Source organism: Vollenhovia emeryi, unplaced genomic scaffold (genome assembly GCF_000949405.1).
Source record: "Vollenhovia emeryi isolate VEMERY1.0 unplaced genomic scaffold, V.emery_V1.0 DF939220.1, whole genome shotgun sequence".
In the NCBI taxonomy this organism is placed as follows: Eukaryota; Metazoa; Arthropoda; class Insecta; order Hymenoptera; family Formicidae; genus Vollenhovia; species Vollenhovia emeryi.
Window position 1 is genome coordinate 696,913 of NW_011967146.1, and position 21,630 is coordinate 718,542.

The window sequence follows — 21,630 nt, forward strand, 5'->3', positions numbered from 1 at the left end:
CCCTGTCTCTCCGTGTCTCTCCTTGTCTTTCCCTTTCTTCCCGTGTCTCTCCCTGTCTCTCCCTGTTTCTCCTTGTCTCTTTGTGTCTCTCCGTGTCTCTCCCTGTTTTCCCCTGTCTCTCTCTCTGCCTCTCCGTGTCTCTCCCTCCCCTCTATCTCTCTCTCTTTCTGTCTATCTTCTTTTCTTCGGGTAAGGCGAAGCGATGAAGAACGAGCGGAAGCTATCTGGATGATTTACCGGCCCGCTGTTCTCTCAACTGGAGTAGTAAATGGAGTGAATAGCGGAGAGTAAATAGCCGCGAGAACTTACTTGAGGATTCTAGATTTAAATCGGTCATTTCTGATACACGAACCACACGGCCGTGGGCGATCCGCTCGCCGTCCCGTGTAGAAACGAGATATAGACAAGCGATTATTCTCGGATTAACTGCATTGTACAAGTTGCCCGATCAGACAATTTGCGTTCTACTATTCCCTCTTACGTATGGCCGTGACCGTTTTGAAATTCAATTTCGCAAATATTTTTAAAATACAGTCTCGCAATTTCTTCTTCTCAGAGAAGCGTATTGATTTTAGAAATATTTGCTTCTAACCGTGTCTATTTTAGCTCAGCTATACCATTTTTACCTCGCTCTCTTTTGCGATATCAAATATTAAGCGTCGCGGCAGCTGTACGACGAATGTGGTCTCCAGTTTTATCTAATTGATTTATTTTATACCCGCGTTTATCTACATTATCTTTTTCTTCTCAAAACACGTATTAATAGCTACACCCTGACGTACGTCTATTCTCTTAAATCCTTTGCAGCAATGTAAGAAAAAAATGAGTCTTTTAAACAGACACACACTCTATGCACACAAATATTCGTAAGTATAAACTACCACGATTGCATAAAAAGATTATTAAAAGAAATAATATCCATAAGAAAGGAAAGTTTCCTAATATGAGACAGCGGAGTTTCCGCTAAATTAGCAGGCATCACCTTTCGGCTCCATGAATTTATTGCCCTTGCGGAGTGAAGTCTGTTCAGTAGAAAATTCATTGTCAGACCGCGCGTGTGGTCGTCGAGAAAAAAAGATTTGCCAAACCGGACGTTGAAAACCCGCGGTCTCATATTAGGAGCCTGATCTCGTAATAGGGGGCTTTCCTCTATCGACTGCTGCACGCCACCCTTTTCAAAAAACAACGCGGGCATCCAATTCCGTCGCGGAGGCGTTTAAAATAGCGACGAAAAGTTCACCGAGCCCGAACAGGCTGTTCACAGTGGTTTCACAGCGAGAGCAACCACCGGGACGCAAAGCGTTAATCAAGTCTGTTCGCCTCTTTGTACCGTTAGCGAGATCGATGGAAATCGACTCGAGCGAGGAAACGGGCGCAAAGCGGCCCGACGTGACCGGCGCGGCGGACGCTTCGCACTCCCGTTTCCGCATCCAAAAGCGAACCGCGAGCTCGGGGCGGGCACGGAGAACGCGGAAAGCGTTCGGTGCCCGCTCGCGAGATTCGCGCGCGACGTGCAGCACGCTATTTTACAGGCCACCCCGGCGCGGCGCGTCATTTAACGGTCGACCGTTCGCCAACTATATCCCCTGGCCGTTAAATTATACATCGTCGCGCGGCACGAGCGTTCCTCCTCTCTGTGACAATTCGCAATTATCTTACGTATAGCTCTTTCTCCCTCTCTCCGCGAAGTGCACACCCCTTGCGTATCGACCAAAGTGAGTGTAACAAACTCCGTCTGGAAATCCCGCGAGTCTATAGATCGTAGTACGTTAAAATTGTTGCGTTACGTTCTTTCGCTGAAGTTTACGGCGCGCGCGCGCGAGGTTCAAAGTGGTGCCGCGTCATTAGCGCGCGCGCGCAGCGGATTCCAGGTGGAAGTGGCGCGAGAGAGGAAACGGCCCCGAAAGTAAACGACCTCGTTACGTGAGCCCGAGCTCTCGTCTCGCGGAAAAGATAAGGCGAGGAGAGAGAAAAAAACCCGCGGCAACTCCGTCCATTGGGGAGCGCCCGAGAGTTCTCGCAAAAGTTGACGCTAAGCGGCGACAAACGGGACGAACGTCCGGGGAGCGGAATGGAGAACGAGAAAAAGCTTTCTGGAACTTTTGCCCGATTTTCGCAAGTTGAAAACTTTCGGCATCCCGCGGCGGATATTTCTGCGGCATCCTAGATATATCGTCTCCTACGGTCGCCGGTTATTTCGGGATTCACCTAGATTTTCAAAGCGACCGGAATCCCCAAATAATCAACAAAGGAGAAAAGCGAGAACGTTCTACGCGCGTTCACCGATATCTAGGGTAAGATAACCAAATTCGGGTCAGATACCAAATGCGGATCAAAAACCTGACGAGTCGCCAGTCAGACCGTTCCCATCCCCTCCGCCGGCGGAATTCGCGGGGGTGCCGGGGATCTCGAACCCCCGTCGAACGACGGCGCGCGAACCTCTCGTACTCGCGCGCCGGAGGAATCAGCCGGCCGCGGGGGTGAATCGCGGCGCGCGGAGAATACCGGACACACACACAATTCCGAGGGTGAACTCTTCCTCTCGCCTCCCTACGGCTGGCGAGCACGTTCGGCGAGTTTCCGGATCCGCGAGAGAGAGCCGCGCCGATGATGTCGCGGAAGATCGCGCGCCGGCCTCTCTATACCGGACTATTTTAATAACTCGGCGTGCCAAACGGCACACCGTGCCGTCGCTGCAAATACGCGACAAAACGACAAGCGCGTCTCTCTCTCTCTCTCTCTCTCTCCCCCCCTCCCCTCCGCGGTCCCGTTACCACGTCGCGGTTTCGCCGTCGGGCCATCCCTCCGCCTACGCGAAACGGCGAAAATACACTCTCATCTTCAACAGGGATGCAGCGACGGACGCGGCGTGGAGATGATCGGCGGGCACGGAAGGGGGGAACGGGAAGCGGGGTGGCTCGTCGAGGAGCCACCCGCGTTTATTTATAGGTTTACAATAACGTAAGTTGATGAAGCGCCAGGCGATGGGCGACGCGGGGCCGCGCGAATTGTCGCGGCGCGTACATACGCGCGCGCACGTGCGCGACGCGTGTGATAAATCTTGCGCCCGTTCTACACCTAGGGATGATCCTACTTGTGGCTCATCCGAGTAAAAGGGATACACCGCGGTTGGTTTCCGACCGTGCCAACGTACCAATCCAAAAATTTTCAAAAATTTCCTTACGCATACGTTTATGTGTTGTACAAATTTTGTTTTTGTACCTTTTGCAGTCAACGACTTCAATGAATTTGTCTCGCAACCTCGCGTCTGTAAATTGTGTCTGCAAGATCTATCCTAATCAGAAAATTTTGGGGTTGGTACGTTGATACGACTGGAAACCTACCGCAGTGAGCCCTTTTAGGCCCAGTTCGACAGCGGCCAGTTAGCTAAATATTTTATTCTAAATTTATTGCGAAAAAATATCACCTCGGCCAGGGTTTGAACCTGGACCTCCCTCTCGGTAGGCGGGCGTCTCAGCCAATAAATTTAGAATAAAATATTTAGACACTAACACCCTGTCACGTAGTCCTTTATTCCTTTAAATTTGTCATAAAATTCTTCGAAATGCCATGTTGTCTCACGATTACATGATTTTCAGGGGACATTTTAAGAGAAACCATATGAGAAATTAGCTGATATGTAATAAATAGCTTACCGAATTTTGTTTCAGTTGTCGGGATCACTACTTAATAACTAGTTGAGCTAACTGGCCACTGTCGAACTGGGCCTTACACTTTATACTTCTTCCTCGGATAAGCCGCAGGTAGGATTATCTTTAGGTATAGAAGGGGGCATCGGATGAGCCACAAGTAGGATCATCCCTAGATGTAGAACGGGCATTACGCCGGTTGTTGCATTAGCGAGATGGACCCGCGGAAATAGAAGAAAACTGAACGGGGGATCGTCCGGCCGAGACTCGACAGAGTCTTTCGACCTGGCAGCGCGCGTATTTGTTATCTTCTCTCTTTTTTGTTCAATGCAATCGCACGAGAGAGCGCATCCCTCGAAAAAGTGGCGCGTCGACCACGTCCGCGCAATTCTTTCCTGATGCAGCGAGATCACGTCCGACGCAGGAAGCTCGACGATACGTGTGTATATCGAAGATTGAATTACCGTTGCACGGATGAAATCGAGAGACTCACCTTTTTGCTAGATTTGAAGACGTTGCACTTGAAAGTGTTGCTGCTCCCGTCGCGGGCGATGTAACTAAATATTTTTAAATCGTGGCTGTCGTGCGAGACGTAGAATATCCTGGAAGAAGGAAGAGAAATGTACAATTCGGTTTTCGCTTTGTTCAAAGATTATTTCAACATCGCGACCGCTCAATATCGCGCGTCGTTTCCCGAGATTTCTCGTGTGAAAATTACAATCTCTCTGAAAGACAAACAGTGGATCAATTTATAGCCACACGGAGAGAATTTCCCTTAAAATGTCCCCTGAAAATCACGTAATTATGGAACATCGTGGCACTTCGAAGAATTTTATAAGAATCGTTTGAAATTTTACTAGGAAAATGTACAGTAAAATTTCAAAAAACTCTTGTAAAATTCTTGGAAATGCCATGTTGTCTCACAATTACATGATTTTCAGGGAACATTTTAAGAGAAAATTCTCTCCGCGTACAAATCAGCAGTGACTGTTCACTGTTTTCGGTGATATTCCACTGATTGACTTTTAGAGAGACGGCAAGATCGGTTTTCGCGCAAAGTTTTCGACGTTTTTCATCTAACCGAGATTTCGATGTTGCGTAAATTGCAAGAGGATCTATAGTGAATCGACTCGGTGACGAGAAAAACTGACGAGCGAGCGAACGCGACGCGAGGGTGTCTCACCTGTAAATCGGATGGTGCATCAGGTAGATTTTATTCTCGTCCATCCATTGCTGCTGTTTCTTCTGCAAAAGAGAGAGAAAACCGCGGACGGCGAGTCGATTACTTCGGGAATATTGTTAGCTAATATTAGCTGTTACCGCTATCTGTTGCCGCGTGTATAGCGTCGAGAATACACAGCGCCCGCGTGTATCAGTGGCGAATATACAACGTGGCGCTTGTCCAAAATCATTTCTCGTTATAAATTGCAACCGTTACGAAATGCGCGTCATCGAGTGTACGCGATTCCTCCCGGCCTCGTCCGCCCTCTTTCCCCGATATTTGCGAATGACGTCGATCTTTTTTTTACGCGGACGTCGCCGGAGATCTTGCACGTTTCGGTGTCGTCAGGGAGAGCCTTGCCGCGTACAAGAAGCGCGCGAATGACGGAATCGCGCGAAGAAGGTATGTATATTTATCGCCGTAACACCGTCGAAAACAGAAATCGGATGAATCAGAACGGATCGTGCGAGAAGGCGCGATAGAGAAACGTGAGTTTTAGCGAACACCGACCGAGGGTCGGAAATTTTTCTCGCGAATGTTTAACGGTACAATAGAGTTAAAGTGGGACCCGCAATAAAACTAAACAACACATAAGAAATGGCCGATGCGGGTCAAAGACAAGATGTAGATAGTCTATACTTGTAATTTATTCTTCTTCTTCTTCCTCTTAAAGTCGGCTTGAAGCCTGTCTTTTTTCCGATTAATTAGTCTCTTGTGATCCGGATGTCCAGCTGACCATCCATCCCTTTGGGGGTCTTCCTGGGGGTCTTTTGGATGTTGAGTTTCCATCTCTTACTATTCTCTCTTCCCTCATTCTGGATACGTGATCGTTCCATTCACGTCTTCTCTGTCTTTCCCACCTGACGATGTCTGGAACATCCTGTTTCCCTGTGATCATCTCGTTGGGTACTGTCTCTGACAAGTGTCTTTCCCAGGATGGTTCAAAGAATCCGCATCTCTGTCGTGCGGGCCACGTTCTTGGTTCTCTTGATTTCCGCTCTTGTCTCTGCTGCATACGTCATGATTGGTCGAACACAGGTTTTGTATATTCTGATCTTGGCTGTAATTTATTAAAACTGTGAATTCATATACCGTTTCTTTCCACCTTTGTCCTGCGCGCTGGTTTCTTTTCTGACATAACGCAGTTTTCTTACGGGTGGAGTTATCGTCAGCAAATTCACATATTCATATGAATTCACATTTTTAATAAATTACAAGTATAGGCTACCTACATCTTGCCTAAGACACGCATTGGCCGTTTCTTATGTGTTGTTTAATTTAAAGGTACGTTCACGAGCGTTACGAGCGATCAGTGGATCGTTCGTCCTTATTTAACATTGGCCAAACAACAAGAACGAAATGATTCCAACAGCGTTGCGAGCGTTAAATGGAACATACCCTAAATCGTTCGAATCTGTGCTCTCCAATAGCGATTGGTCAGGGAATAGGGAACAGAAACCCAACGCGTCGGAAATTCTGTTCCTCTTGTCTATTCCATATCCCATTGTGCGTCGATACACGGTTTCTGGTAAGTTGAAATTTAGTTAATCCTGTTGCCTGTGTTATTCCCTATTCCTATTGTCTGCGCTGTCCTATTGTGCGATAGGCTTAACAGTGAACCAGTGAGTGTTCACTGTTTTCAGTGATAATCCACTGACTGACTTTCAGAGTGTAAGATACAGAATTGACCCCCCCTTCCCTCGTGGCTTCCTTGAAGCGCTTGATGTACCGGAGTCTAACAGATCATTTTACTCGCTTGTAAATGCACGGGAATTAGCTTATCCGGTTTAGATAGGGGTTAACTAGATGATTTGAGATTAATAGTCTGACAACGCTCGTTCGTACGCACAGCTGCGGGGCGTTCAACGAGGATTACCTTCTTTTTCCGTAGGGTCACTTTCAGCCCGTCCACCGAGACTTCCAGCGTCACTTTCTTTTTCTTGATCCCTTTGGTCTTAAACTCGTACTGCGAATCAAACGGGGGTTCAGATTAAACGAAGCGATCGGCGGCTACGCGAAGGCAGAGCTTTGTACCGCGCTCCGCTTCTCCAACTGGGTTAATTAGCTATTACGCGTACTCACGCGGATTCTTCGCATCGCCGCCACGATCTCCACTCGGCTAGTCGGTCGCGGAACCTCCATAGAGCCGATGAACTGAAACGGGACAAATGTAGCAGCTCGCTGAGATAACAATTGAATCGGTTAGAACAGAAAGGGCAACAAACTCGTACACGTATTTGAGAGAAACGAACGACTCTTTTACAAGCAACAGGGGAAAGTCCTCTATAATGAGATGGGCTTCCAATATGAGATAGCAGAGTTTCAACATCCGAATTCCATGACAAATAATCTCTCTTAGGATTTAGAATAATCTTTTAAGGATCTAACACAATATTGGCGGCGTCGCGGTGTCTCTCTCGAGACGTGTCCCTCCACGTCCAGTGTTGTGCATAGATGATTTTAAAATTAGCTAGATAAAGATAAGATAAAAATATATAAATTTATCTTAGATAAGATAAAGATGATTTCGTTTTGAATATATCTAGATAAAAGATAAAATTATATGATGATTCATCTAGATAATTTTCAGATAATATTTTTAAGACTTCATGTAAACGCAGTAGAAAAAGTTATAAAAAAATTATAGAAAAATATAAATTATAAAGGGGGATATAGAATATATTCAGGTTAAGTTATATGACACACATAAATGCATGGTCTACAACGCCATCCATATTTAAATAGTGTAACTGTTAAGTATTTTTATGTGGTCCTAAACCAAATTATCTGTACGTTATCTTAGATAATTTAGTAAAGATAACAGTTACTTTCATCTAAGATGCAGATATAGATAATACTTATTTTTATTATCTATATAAAGATGAGATAACGCTAAAATTTTATCTAGATAATCATCTATATAATTTTATTTAGATAACAGCAAACACTGTCCACGTCAAAGGGAAACGACAGCGAACCGAGAGAAATCTAATCAGCGCGCGACACGATTCTGCGTTAATCGTCTCGACGGGACGAATGTCGCACGAACTTCACAATGAGATCTCGACGCGTGGAGCGCAATAAGGTCGCCCCCGCCTCGTACTCGCAAACGCGAATATACATATAGTTACGCTGCCATTATTATACCGCGGGTGGAGCACCACGCGCCGGCGATCTGTATTTAGAATTCCCCCATTGAAAGCGATGGTCTTGGCCACGTGTTCGGGTGATTCGACGCACACGTGGTGTTCTCCCACGCACACGCTCGCGACAGGAAGAGGACGGTTTCTTTGTAAATTTGCGATCGATAGCGGCGCGGACGTCTCGCGATAACCGAGGACGAATTGAGGAAGAGCTCGCGTAACTGAAAAATTTCTCGCCGTGCCCCTCGTCGTTGATCCGGGAAAAGAAAAATCTCCGCTCGAATTGACGCGTGTCCGCGGACTGAAATAAATTTCACCACATCGCCGTTGCCCGCGTTACAATTTCCGTAAAGAATACGCTACTTCGTACGTAGATGCAATATTAATAGCAAAGTTTCGTTCTCTCTTTCTGCGAAGTGTATCGATCTGTATTTATAGCTTAAGCGCTAAAATCTGATTCCTAAACAGCATTGTATGCACGATTCGCACTACGTGATATATTGCGTTTAAGATTGTAAGCCGATTTTTAGCACTAAACGTAGAGGAAAGTCCTCTATTATGAGATGGGCTTCTAATATTAGATAGCAGCTTTCCAACATCAAAATTTAATCTTTACTAATTCCCAGTCATTCTCCAGCCTTTGTAGTCTACATATTTTTAACATTGGCCGGAAAATTTTATAATTATGACTCGCTGCCTTCGGACTTTTATTAATTGACTTCTTGTTACATGTGCTTCATTATTTATTAAGAAATTGCTTGAAAAGAGCCAAAATCCATGGTCGAAACGGTGCTGTGTATTTTTTGAATTTATCAAACACGTGCCAGTTAAGGCCGATCAAAATTTATTTATTATTATTTATTACTGGCAACCTAAAGCGATTTCGAGATTTTACAAATCTTCATTCACTACGATTATACGATCTAACAATGAATTTTCCACGAAACAGATTTCACGTCTAGGGAAATAAATTCACGATGAAACCAACAGATGATGCCTATTAATTTTGCAAAGAAACCTATCACATGTTAGGAGCTTATCAGGAAAACGCAAACATAAATATAATCTGTACCCTCTGAAAGCCAATCGGTGGATTATCACTGAAAACAGTGATTTGCAGCGGTACATTTATTACTGCGAGTCAGTCATTGTTTTTAGTGATACTCCGCTGATTGACTTTTCGAGAGTAGTCCTTTAATTTGTGCATTTCAGCTCAATTACAGTACGTATTATCCAATAAGTAAAATTTTTCGTCAAGTTTCTATTTTATTGAGATTATCAATAATAAGATTATTGTTTTCTTCGAATTCGCGCGAAGACTCGATTCGCAGGACGCTCCTCCTCGGGCTGTCAAATAAACGAAGCATCGTTCCAAGTTCTATGAACCGAGAGAGTTCAAGAAAGCTTCACTGAGCTTCCTTCGGCCTCTTGGCCCGCGACTCGGACCCCCTACGTAAGCGCGAACGTCAACGGCGGCGCGACACGCGGCGTAAATCAGAGGTCGGAAATCCCGGCGGTTTTCGCGCCGCGGGATTCGCGAGCGCGAGCGCGCGCACAAAAGCTCCAACCTTTCTCAGGAGAAGTGCCACCGAAATAAACACGTGCACGATACGATGACGTCACGGGGAGACGCGAAAGCGGGCGAACGACGTCGTCGTCCAGAAATAAGCCACCCGGTATCGCGCGGCTGTCGTCGCAATTGTTGCACCATCGACGACGACGACGACGACGACGACGACGAGGACGTAAAAATATTATTACTCCGGAGCGCGATCGGCCGGTTTCCCAGAATCGATTTCGTTAGAGAGTCCGGGAAACGTCGTGCTCTATTGTCTCTCCGGGGCGTTACGTTAACCCGCTCGCCACCGTCGGAGACTGCAGTTTGCGTCCCGCCTCGCGATTCGGTCCCGTTGCGAAAGGATCGCCGCGAGGTCTTTATTGCCCATTGTGAGAAATAATACCAGAAACGATAGGATACCAACTGCGCGTCCCCAGGTCTTTTTTTCTCCCTCGCTGTACAGTAGAGGTGTGCGAATCGCTTCGAATTCGAATTGGTCACTTACTTCCTCCAATAAACGCACAATTTTTTTGCAAATTGTATTTTCTTATAAATTTCGTTACAAATTGTACCTAACAAATGTATAATAATTTTTACAGTGTGATAACATCATGTTTAAGGGGTCATTCCACTCCCAAAAACTATACTTATCCTTAACAATTTTCTTCACAGTAAATACACCATACAATGGAATAAATCTTTTTGGAATTTATTAGGGCACTCTTAAATAACACAAAAAAAATTTTTAATTAAGCGTTTTCCACAACGTTCGAATGGCGTGTCAAAAAAGATGCAAGTCCGCTGCGTTGATGACTTATCTTCAGGCTTGCTTGAAACAAAAAGTCAAAAAGATTCTATATGAGTGTCGCTATGTCCCGAATCTCAATTAAGAATTTTTGTTTAAAAATAACAAAATGGTGCCAGTTTGTAAAGAGGTTTTGAAACGTACTTTTTAAAACTTTTTTCACAATGGCACAATTTTGTTATTTTTAAACAAAAATTCTTAATTGAGGTTCGGGGCATAGCGACACTCATGTAGATTAAGAATCTTTTGGACTTTTTGTTTCGGGTAAGCCTGAATGATAAAAAGTCATCAACGCAGCGGACTTGCATCTTTCTTGACACGCCACTCGGTGTAGAAAACGCTTAATTAAAAAATTATTAAAATTATGACAAAAAATGCTTTGTGTTATTTAAGGGTGCCCTAACAAATCCCAAAAAGATTTATTTCATTGTGTGGTGCATTTACTGCGAAAAAAATTGAAACAATACTATCGAAACAACGGTCAAGTTTGTGGCTTCGTTTTCGAAACAACATATAATGAGCCCAGGTAAGTTCGGTTCGAAGTCGAACACGAACAGATTCGACTCGAAAGTATTTCGGAAGATTCGAATCGAATCGAATACGATTCGATTCGACCGCGCGGAAACGCACACTTCTGCTGTTGAAAGCTACAACGCTTTTCAAGTTCGCAAACGATAAGGTACTGCGTCTCCGTCTGTTCTCTTCCCTCGTATAGCCGTGCAGCCTTTCAAATTCGCTCGCAGAAAGTACGCAGCGCGTTTACATCTCGCAGGTGTCCCCCCCGCGTAAACAAACTCGTCCCTTCCCACGTCATTAACGCCGATAATACCGCGGTACCCCCCGCTGAAACGGGACTAAGAAGGCGCGAAAATTCTTTCCCGGCGCAACCGTGTCAAAGCAGATGCTTTCGTTCCCATCGCACGGCGGTCAGAGGAACGAAGCGTGGTTTATAGTCGACATACATTTTCCTCTGACGTGAGACGCTATCGACCGTTAGTGTTGCTATTTTCTGAAAGCGCGCACTCGCGCGAGGCGCGCGCGGTAACGTTTGCAATTAGAAATCCGCATTACGTCTCATCGGGGCGATTTGATACATACGCATTGCGTCAGCGGGAGCAGATCGCTATATATATATCTCTCTATCGCTTTCTCTCTCTCTCGCGGGCACGTCTGTTCAAAATTTTAGCGTAAATTTCAGCGAGAGCGCGCGCTCGCAACGCCCAGCTTAACGTTTCTCAAACGTTTTTAACGTCTCCGGCGGGACAAGTCGTATTCTCGGCCCGTGTGTAAACTCTCGGGACGCGATCGGAAATACAGAAACGCGGGGACGGGTGGCCGCTGGGTCGGCGAGCGTCCGGGCGAGCTTGAGAAAAAAAAACGGATAGGAGCGCGTACCGGGGGCCTCACCGAGTGGATAAGAAATCACCCCAGATTACCTTGGCGTGGAACACGATTCCGCGGTGGAACGCCTCCTCGCTGTGCAGCGGTATTCGCGTGTCGTACTCGTCATTATGTACGAGGTTGTACTGCTTCTTAGAGGGCATGCTGAGCCCAGCTGCATTCGATTACGCTCGTCCAGCCTGGCTGCAATTATAATAAACGGCCCATTAGCATTCTCATGCATTGACAAATGTCTCCGTAACGGACGCTCATCTCCAGCAAATAGAGCGGTTGTCGAATTTCAAAGGGACTCCGTAATTCGAAGCCGGATGGTAAAATTGAACGCCGCGGGCGTATCGATGACGTTCGCGCGATTCATCGCGGCGCTGCGGAATGCGCGGATCGCCGTTTTTTGATCCACGGAGGGTTCCGGTTCCCAGAGTCGGTGGATAAAAAAATAATGAAAGCTCGAATCCGCTCTTTCCTCCGGTTTAGAAGTGACAGGCTATCGTTTAAATTACGCTCAACTGTCAGACACAATCTGCATCCTTCTCTTTGTTTAAAAAAGTGCAGGATTTAACGGTTAAATTAACGATTAGGATACACGTTGTCCATTTCTACCAATGTAGATTAATCTCGGTTTACTTTACTTCGTATCTCTTTCTAGTTTTAAGAACTAGAAAAAGAAGACAAAAGTGAGTTCAACCAAGATTAAAGTTAGACTGTGTTGGTAGAGATGAATCCACCGAGGGATAAACCGCTGAGGGCATTGTGGTGTACAGATTTGCACCATCCAGGCCCAAGCACACGAGAAAACTTAGGCAGTAAAACTGAAGACTTCAGAGAAATGACCAACGAGAGTCGAGAATGTAATTGCAGCCATTTTGAAACTTAAGTAATGCTGAAAATTGGTTGAAATTCTTAAGTCTTACTGTTTAAGTTTCTTCGCGTGTTTCAAGCTTTACTTGGCCGTTACTAGGCATTTGTTGGACATTAGTCTGGGCATTATAAAGATAAAATGAGATAAAACAAGATAAATGAGATAAGATAAGATAAGATACAGTAATGCCCATTGGGCATTAGTACACGGAGAGAATTTTCTCTTAAAATTTCCCCCGAAAACCGTGTAATCGGGGGACAGCAGGGCATTTTGAATACCCTTGTGAGAGTTTTTTGAAACTTTACTATGCAGGGTATTACGTAATACCCGCCTCCTATTTATAACGGATAGGGCGGATTAGACCGAGTCGAAAAGTCCTTTACCACTTAACAATTTTCGCAATAGTTAACGAACTATTAATTATGTAGGATTATTTAAATTGAAAGAAGGGTAGTTTGGCAAGAAAGAGAAGGAGTTAGATTAATTCGAGCTTTAATACAATATAATAGGTACAACTCTGAAAAGTCTCTCAATACTCGTGGAACTCTTGGCGCGATTCTCTCTCTACCACGCACGTCTTATCTCTCTCGTCTCTCGCACACGACTCTGGGAATCCCTCTCTCTAAACGCTAGCCGTAGTTAGCCGATGTCACGCGAGCGACGATCGGTTGTCAAAACTTAACACCCTACAATTATAAAAAATCGGCCGTCCCGCGATCGGCGTTGCTAGGCACGCGGAGAATTGTTTATGACGCACGGCGCAAGGGCTACGTATAATAAGCTCCCCGCGCCTAGCAACGCCGATTGCGGGACGGCCGGGCTAAGACAGCGATTATTAATAATTAATAACTCATTAACTATCGTGAAAATTGCAAAATGGCAGAGGACTTTTCCACTCAGTCTAGTCCGCTCTATCCGTAAATAAAAGGTGAGGCGGGTATTACATAACACCCTGTATATTCTAATAGTAAAGTGTATACTAAGTATCCCAGTGAGAAATGATTCGTCAATTGGCGTCGAGTCGACGTCAATTTAACGGCGTCGTTCGATTTCGGCATCGATCGACGAGCCATTTCTCGCTGGGATAATTACTACTAGAATGCATGGTAAAATTTCAAAAAATTTTCATAAAATTCCTCGAAATGTCACGTTGTCCCACGATTACATGATTTTAGTTAGTGATTTACCCCTCGGGATTCACGTTGGGCGGCGTTCTCTAAAAATCAGAATACTTTTTTTGTAGGAAGCCGCCAATTACTATTTTCTATCGAGAGCGATTCTAAGCCGGCGATGAAAATAAGTGAGCCGCGGCGCAATGAACGCGGAATAAGTACATACATGCGTGTTATTTAAGCCGCGTTCGTGACTGCGCCGCGTATATAGTCATTTTCGATGCACTTAAAGGGTACACGATAACTCCTAAGCGCTGATTTCCTATCGCAAACGCGTGCGGCGGCTGTTTCATTCACGGAACGCCGCTGGTATGTTTACCGTAGGCGTGTAATTCACGATCCAATTTACGCGATTCGACACGTAGTAGCGCTGGAGCGCGAACGCCGGAGTCGGAAATCTCGCCCCAATTCTTCAAAACTCCCGGGCGAGATTTTTCGCGATAAATTCTTTACGGTGATTCAAGAGTGAAGCTTATCAGCATCAAAAGTTACATCCGCTTTTGCGAATTTATTTAATATTTCCAACGAAAATTTACGCTTGGAAGCCGACAAATAATCGGCGCGCGGAGTTTACAGAGTTGGAAAAACTGCAACGAGTTGACGAAGAAATATTATAAATTGTAAAATTCATATCAGTTTTACTGATTGGTCTTAAAGAATACTTTTCTATTTACAAAAGGCCCTGCATGAATAATTAAATACGTACATATAGTATGTACACGGGGAGAGAACTTTCTCTTAAAATTTACCCTAAAAATTGTGTAATCGTGGCACAACATGGCAGTTTGAAAAACTTTCCGCGAGTTTTTCGAAATTTTGCCATACCAGTAAAATGTATACTAATTAAGTATATTTACTAGTAGAATGTACGGTAAAATTTGAAAAAACTCATAAAGTTCAAAATGCCACGTTGTCCCACGATCACATGATTTTCAGGACAAATGTTAAGAGAAAATTCTCTCCGTGTAGGAGAACGCAAACAGTAATGTGCGTTCGTTTATACAAAGTACCGTCTGGTGAAAACGAAAATCCCCGTTGCCCAAAGCACTCGAGAAAAGCTGCAAAAATCGCGACACCCAGGAGAAAAGATACCGTTCGACCGACCCTCAACGTTAAACCGGAGCCTTCGCTTCGCGACTACGCGATCGCCGGACAGGAGCAGCCTCTCGTACGAAAGCTACGTGTCACTCGAACGTAAAGCTACGTCTCGCCATTGAAGAAGCACACGTATATTTCTCGACATTTTCAAGAGCACGGGCGTCCTTGGCGAACCGTCCCCTCCCTTTTCCCACCTTTCCGGCCAGGGAAATACTCTTCAAGACGCGCGCGTTTCAGAAATCCAGAGAGAGAACTCGCGGTTTGCGATACCGAAGGGGGAGAGAGGCGCGCCGCCGCTTCCGCCGCGGAGAGATGCCAGGCGGCCGCGAGATGCATCATCTCGAAGGAGATGCCCCTTTGTGCACGCGCACCTGAGTTAAGAGGCGCTCACACCGGCGCGAGGCGGAGCGGCGAACAAAGGGAATCTGGCGCGGCGGGCTCGCCTCGCGGGAGGATACGCGGGGCGGTGCACGTGCGGCGCATACGTGCGAGGAAGGCCGTCGGGATCACACCTGTTTGCGACGCGACGAGCTCCGTGAAAACGCGGCGCGGCGCCCGCGACTCGAGAGATCTCTCGAACGGCGCGACGAGGGCGCAATTCGCCCGACACGCCGTCGGCGGCGAAGTCATTACGTAAATTATTGAAAACAAAAACTACGCCTCCGTGTAATAACATGGATGGGTTGGTGGAGGGCTGGAAAAACGCACGAGGAAACTTGAGCAGTAAAGCTGGAAACGCACCAAGAGACCCGCGGCCCGGTTTCACCGAACGTCGTCTAGCTTTAATCTTACAAATTCACGTTTGCCCTTTTTCTAAAGTAACAGTTGGAAAGAGACGGAGAGTGAATTAAGCCAAGCTTAATTCGTCCTTTGTCCCTTTACAACTGTTGCCGTAGAAAGAGACAAGCGCGAATTAAACCGAGACTAAAGTTAAGCGACGTTTGGTGAAACCGGGGCTAAGAGTTGAGACTTTCAGGGAGGCGACAGTCGAAAACGCGAGAGCGGTCATTTTGTAACTTCAGCGACGCTGAAAATTCCGATTGGTTGAAATTCACAAGTCTCGCGTCTCGCCGCTTGAGCGTGTCCCCAGCTTGACTTTCGCGCGATCGCGGACGAGCAGAATTCCAGCGTTCGCGCGTAATCCCCGAGATCGTCGCGAGCACGCGCGGAGTCCGGCGGATGTGCGCCGATCGCGCAAACGAGTGAGAATTCCGCGATCGCCAACGTCGCGCCAGCGTGTCGTACCCGACACGCCGCGCGCGCGCGTCGAGTCGAACGATGAATGAATTTTGAACGCTAGCGCGCGCGCGCGCTGCGCCCGTAAATAATAAAATGTCGCTCGCGCCCGAGATCAGAAGAGCGCGGGCACCACGTGCTTTTCTCCCTCCCCGCGCCCCCGCGAGGTGCAGCGGGTTCGACGAACCGAAAAGCCTTCGTTCTCCATTCGAAGACGAGTTTTCCCTCGCTGCCCGGCGACGACGACTCGCTCGGCCGCCGGAGGGCCGAACGAGAGGGCAGAAAGAAAGGAGGGGGAAAAAAAAAGAAAGAGGAAAGAAAGACACGGTCGAAAGTCTCGCGGGCGGTCTTACCTAAAAGCTGATTGGACGATCGGCCGGCGTTGGTTCCGTTCATTAACCGCGGTGATGCGTCTCCGCGGCGCGGGTACGGCCGGACGGAGACGGTCCCCGCGCGAAAATCGATTTCACGTGTGAACGCAGCCTTACGGCGGTCGGGTAGGCCGGTCTCAGGCGAGAGGGGTACGCTCGCGTTCGCGCACGCATTCGGGTTCCGCTGCAATAAAGGCGGCGAGGAACCACCGACGACGAGCCATACCACGTTACACACAGTCTCGGCTCGCTCGCTCAGCAGGTAGAGGCCAGTCCTCTCGTTCCCGCCCTCTCTGTCTTTTTCTCCCCCCTCTCTCTCTCTCTCTCTTTTCTTGGAAACAGATGATAGAGCGGCGCGGTCACCGCGGCTCACCGGATGTTCCGTGTCCTACGGGATTACACGGGGCGACTGCTCCGACCATTCTATCGCGAGGGAGAAAAGGAGGAATCACTCGACGAACCGCGGATTATCACTGCGATCGCACTCGAATTCGGCGATTACGTTACACGAGGGAGCTGCGTCGAGAGTGCGCACACGGCGAGGCCGTTCGATGAGCCGCGCGCGCGGCCAGCACGGCGAAGACAATGAGGAATTCGAGGAGGGAAAGACGGGATGAAAGAAGAAAAAAGGGGACAAGGGAGGAGAAAGATGCGGACTCGCAAGAGAGACAGAGAGAGAGTGAAAAAAGAGAGAATGGAGCAGAGAAGCTGCGGTTCGCGCGGGCAACAGAACAATATTTATACTGACATAGCACGACGTCCGCGGCGGCACCTCCGCAACGTGCCTCGCGCGCCGCGCACTCGGCTTTATCCCTGCTCGAGGTCCGAGGAGTCGATAGACCGCGCGCTACCTCTCTCTCTCTCTCGTGTCGGGCCCCGAGAGAGGGAGGGATGGAGAAAGAGAGAGGAGAAAAAAAGAAATGCGCGTACCCCGCTTGCCGCGTCGCGCGCGCGGCGACGGCAGCGTGCACAGCTCGGGACGGAACGGGTGAGCGCGTACTGCGAAAGGCGAGGGGCGCGCGCGTTCGACCGGAGGGGAAGCGAGTAGCGGCGACGACGCACCGCGCGCGCACACCGAGCGTTTTAGCGCGCGCAGGGCCCTACGGACACGGTCGTACGCGGCGCGGCATCCCCACCGCGAGCGGCACCCGGCATCGCACTGAGAGCCGTGCCCGCGAGCCTGTATATAGCCGGCCTGTGCCGCGCGCCGCGCGCCGCCTCCGAGGCCGCGCCGCCGCCGTCGCCGTCGTCGGCTCGGCGTCATCAGCCGTACCGCGCCACGCTGCCGCCAAGCCGGCCGCGCTGCGCCATGCCCGAGGTCGCGACCCACGACCGATGCGCGGAAACCGAGGGATTCTTCCCCCCTTCCACTCGACAGCGCCGGGACACGTGACCGACAATGTCGTACCCTTGGACGCGACAAGTGGCGGCACCCTTTGGAGGCTGTATAACTTTTTCTCGTTCTGTTTCCGGTCGCTTCCGATATTAAAGGTTTTTACAGACTTCTCTCTTTCTCTCTTTCTCTTTCTCCCCATGTCTCTCCCTGTCTCTCCGTGTCTCTCCCTGTCTCCCCTGTCTCTCCCTGTCTCTCCCTGTCTCTCCGTGTCTCTCCCTGTCCTCCCTGTTTCTCCGTGTTTCTCCCTGTCTCTCTCGGTCTCTCCGTGTCTCTCCCTGTCTCTCCGTGTCTCTCCCTATTTCCCCCTGTCTCTCCTTGTCTCTCCCTGTCTCTCCCTGTTTCCCCTTGTCTCTCCCTGTCTCTCCGTGTCTTTCCCTGTCTCTCCCTGTCTCTACTTGTCTCTCCCTATTTCTCTCTGTCTCTCCGTGTCTCTCCGTGTCTCTCCCTGTCTCTCCGTGTCTCTCCGTGTCTCTCCCTGTCTCTCCGTGTCTCTCCCTGTCTCTCCCTGTCTCTACTTGTCTCTCCCTATTTCTCTCTGTCTCTCCCTGTCTCTCCGTGTCTTTCCCTGTCTCTCCCTGTCTCTCCCTGTCTCTACTTGTCTCTCCCTATCTCTCCCTATCTCTCCCTGTCTCTCCGTGTCTCTCCGTGTCTTTCCCTGTCTTTCCCTGTCTCTACTTGTCTCTCCCTATCTCTCCCTGTCTCTCCAAGTCTCTCCCTGTCTCTATTATATTATTACATTATAGATTATTATTCTAATATAATAAGCGCAAAATCATATTTTCGGACAAACTGAGTATAAATGGAGCATTTAATGGCGTATCCTAGAATCTCTTACTTTATCAAACTTTGTCCAATTTTGTATTGCTAAAAATAATTAATATGTGTATTTAAAGGAAGAGCAAAACTGAAAAAAAATTCAGACATGGACGTTGGAGCGTAAATCTCGTCCAATTGCCGTCGTCGAACAGTTCTGCTGAAGGATTACAGCGCCATCTGGCGTTGCCAGGTAAAAACAAATGAAGCCCAATGAAATGAAGTGCGCCGTTCTATGTCCTCGTTACACGCAGACACACGAGCGATGGTAGAGACGCCGTCTTCGTGTCTCGGTCTTTTCCGGTTGTATGACGGATTGCAAGGTAATGGAATTTTCGCGATGGAAAATATCTCGTAGAATCCAAAGTGATCCGCCGACGCGTCGAATCCGATCATTCGACCGCGTGTGTTTTCCGCATCGTCGTGCTTCGTCCGTTCGCCGCGAAGTATCATTATCTTTCCTATTAGGCAGCTAACAACGAGGTACACGCGCGTCTGCGGCTGTCCAGTCGCTTTGAGAATTACACGTCATTTCATTTAAATCGGATCGCATGATCGAAATTACGTGTGAAAATTAATATTTAAGTTTGCGGAGGATCACGTAACTCTCCATTCGTCCGTCTTTATTCGTGTAAACTTGTGGCTTCAATCGATAACCTGTTCTAACCTGTCCTAACCTATAAACTGAGACCCACGAGGAACTTGTTTCACCTGTAGACTGTAGTAAACAATAAAATTGCCAATGTATGTATTCTTGTCGCAAGGCATTCCGTGCAATGTGAGGACAATTTGTATTTCCCATAGCGCTGATAAAGGAGTAGTAAATATAAACAATTCGCACATGGGTTATCAAACTTTTTTCAATTAAACGTATTAGTATTTTTTGTACCCGATTTATGTCTAACGTGTTCTTCGACGGGTATATAATTTATCAGAGTATTCTCAGATAATCGCTACTGTCGGCACTGCGTCGTAGAATTGTACATTGGTCTAATCGTAGATTGTATATTACAAGCAATGCGAATACACGGAATCTTTTGTGTTACAGTATGAAGCAGATCGTCACCAATCAAACGGTTAAAATCCCAGAGGGATTGACTGTCACCGTCAAGTCCCGTCTGGTGACGGTGAAAGGTCCGAGAGGTGTATTGAAACGATCCTTCAAGCACCTTGCACTTGACATTCGCGTAAGTAAGATCGCGCGCGCGACTTCGCTACGCTTGTACTTGGTGCAAGGCACTACCGTTTCTCTTGATATTATTACAAATGATGGGCTTGGATTCTGAACCCCTTTTATTAATAAACCGCCTCTAAGGCAAAGAGTGGTTAACCAAAGGTTAATCGAGTCTCTGTCTCTCCTATAACAGAGATAATATCATAGAAAAAGATGGAAAGCCGAGTAACTTCCTATTAACAGTTAACCAGAAAATGAAAACTGGGCCTTAAAGTGGCTAATGAGCCTTCTGATTGGCTACGAGCCACTTTTAGGGGCGCTTTTATCGATAAAAGAGGCTTCAGAATACGGGCCATAACGTTTTTTGAAAGATTACCTTGTGGTAATCTTCTAATGTTGAAAAGTACACTGGAGTATCTACCATGATGAGAATTTGGATTCCCCTTCATTTCCCATAAATGATAAATCCACATCTGATATATTTGCGATTTACGCCAAGGTGTATAACATTTATATTTATATCTCATGAATGCGTATTCTTTATTCTGCCTTAGATGGTCAGCGCGAGGTTACTGAAGGTAGAGAAATGGTTCGGCACGAAGAAAGAATTAGCCGCCGTTCGTACCGTGTGCTCGCACATCGAGAACATGCTGAAAGGTGTGACAAAGGGATACCAATATAAAATGCGAGCTGTATACGCTCACTTTCCTATCAACTGCGTGACCACGGAGAATAACACAGTTATAGAAATCCGTAACTTCTTGGGCGAGAAGTACATACGTCGCGTCAAAATGGCACCAGGGGTGACTGTCGCGAATTCCGGCAAACAGAAGGATGAATTAATTATAGAAGGAAATTCCTTAGAGGACGTATCTCGTTCGGGTAAGTTTACTTTACACAAGTATCGATAGTTTTTGTACGAATAGACTCTGCAACATTGATAAACATTGTGTCATTCTGGGTTTTAGCTGCTCTTATCCAACAGTCGACAACAGTAAAAAACAAGGACATTAGAAAGTTTTTGGATGGACTATACGTGTCTGAAAAAACGACAGTTGTACAAGATGATGAATAAATCCTTCCATGTATGACTGAACAATAGAATTTATTAATGCACGTATTTTTATTGTCCTGCTCTTGAAATAAATGTACACTTTTTAATTGTCTCTATCAATGTTGGTGTGCTACCTTTAGGCTATACACATAGAAAGTAACCCCGATGCCTTAGCTGGCACCGTGGGGTATTAAACGCCCCAGCCTAGTTCAGCTCAAGCCCTCTTATAGTACGAGAATTGTACTTGTGTGGTTCATATCTTGTTCCCAGTGAGCCAGCTATGTGATTTTGTTGAAGTGTGCCAAATAAGGGCTAAATGTATACGTTTCATTATTTTTCTTGCACATTTCGTCGTTTTAGTAAGACGTGTTTAAGCTAATGAGAATTGTTCAGAGACTTGTTCTTTATCGATTATTAATTTCTCAATTAACAAGATGTTGATATACACTTTTATGCAGGTAAAAGTGATCTTTATTGATTAAACTCCGGGAACAATTCTTCGTTGTAGCGATATCAAGACCACGCGTGCATGGTTGATAAAGTTGTGAGGTCGGGTCAACGGTCGTGCATCTCATAGTGATACTAATAATCGTTTGAAACGAATTTATTTCAGCAGTATCAATGTATTATTTCATTCCGTACGCGGAAACGCAACATCAATGTCGACAAGAAACGCGA

At 46.9% G+C, this 21,630-nt stretch overlaps 2 protein-coding genes across 8 annotated transcripts in view; one reads left to right on the top strand and one right to left on the bottom strand.

The window, feature by feature from the left end:
* The window catches only part of LOC105560838 (carboxyl-terminal PDZ ligand of neuronal nitric oxide synthase protein), a 29,808-nt gene extending 12,122 nt beyond the window's left edge, over positions 1 to 17,686 (bottom strand). For 2 of the 6 annotated variants that reach the window (XM_012010295.1, XM_012010291.1), the window contains exons 1-6: positions 16,498 to 17,425; positions 11,815 to 11,962; positions 6,955 to 7,026; positions 6,749 to 6,838; positions 4,834 to 4,895; positions 4,144 to 4,252 (exon numbers count right to left, since the gene is read on the bottom strand). In XM_012010295.1, coding sequence (XP_011865685.1) covers positions 4,144 to 4,252; positions 4,834 to 4,895; positions 6,749 to 6,838; positions 6,955 to 7,026; positions 11,815 to 11,922 — 441 coding nt within the window. In that variant the 5' untranslated portion in view covers positions 11,923 to 11,962; positions 16,498 to 17,425. Of the gene's footprint in view, positions 1 to 4,143; positions 4,253 to 4,833; positions 4,896 to 6,748; positions 6,839 to 6,954; positions 7,027 to 11,814; positions 11,963 to 16,497; positions 17,426 to 17,445 lie in introns of those variants that run through there. The other 4 variants (XM_012010293.1, XM_012010292.1, XM_012010294.1 and 1 more) reach the window with 4 other exon arrangements.
* Positions 17,687 to 18,948: 1,262 nt separating this feature from the next.
* Positions 18,949 to 21,064, top strand: LOC105560839 (60S ribosomal protein L9). 2 transcript variants are annotated; one of them, XM_012010299.1, is made up of 4 exons: positions 18,949 to 19,047; positions 19,773 to 19,911; positions 20,453 to 20,780; positions 20,867 to 21,064. In XM_012010299.1, exons 2-4 carry the CDS (start codon positions 19,774 to 19,776, stop codon positions 20,971 to 20,973), a joined length of 573 nt encoding a protein of 190 aa, XP_011865689.1. In that variant the 5' UTR covers positions 18,949 to 19,047; position 19,773; the 3' UTR covers positions 20,974 to 21,064. The 2 variants fall into 2 exon arrangements, with proteins under 2 accessions (XP_011865689.1, XP_011865690.1); XM_012010300.1 differs by lacking the exon at positions 18,949 to 19,047 and adding an exon at positions 19,055 to 19,207.
* The last annotated feature ends 566 nt before the right edge of the window (positions 21,065 to 21,630 follow it).

Coding starts and splice junctions, on each gene's coding strand:
- LOC105560839 (XM_012010299.1), top strand. CDS start 19,774: ATGAAGCAGATCGTCACCAATCAAACGGTTAAAATCCCAGAGGGATTG. Junction 19,912..20,452: donor ACCTTGCACTTGACATTCGC/GTAAGTAAGATC, acceptor ATTCTGCCTTAG/ATGGTCAGCGCGAGGTTACT. Junction 20,781..20,866: donor AGAGGACGTATCTCGTTCGG/GTAAGTTTACTT, acceptor TCTGGGTTTTAG/CTGCTCTTATCCAACAGTCG.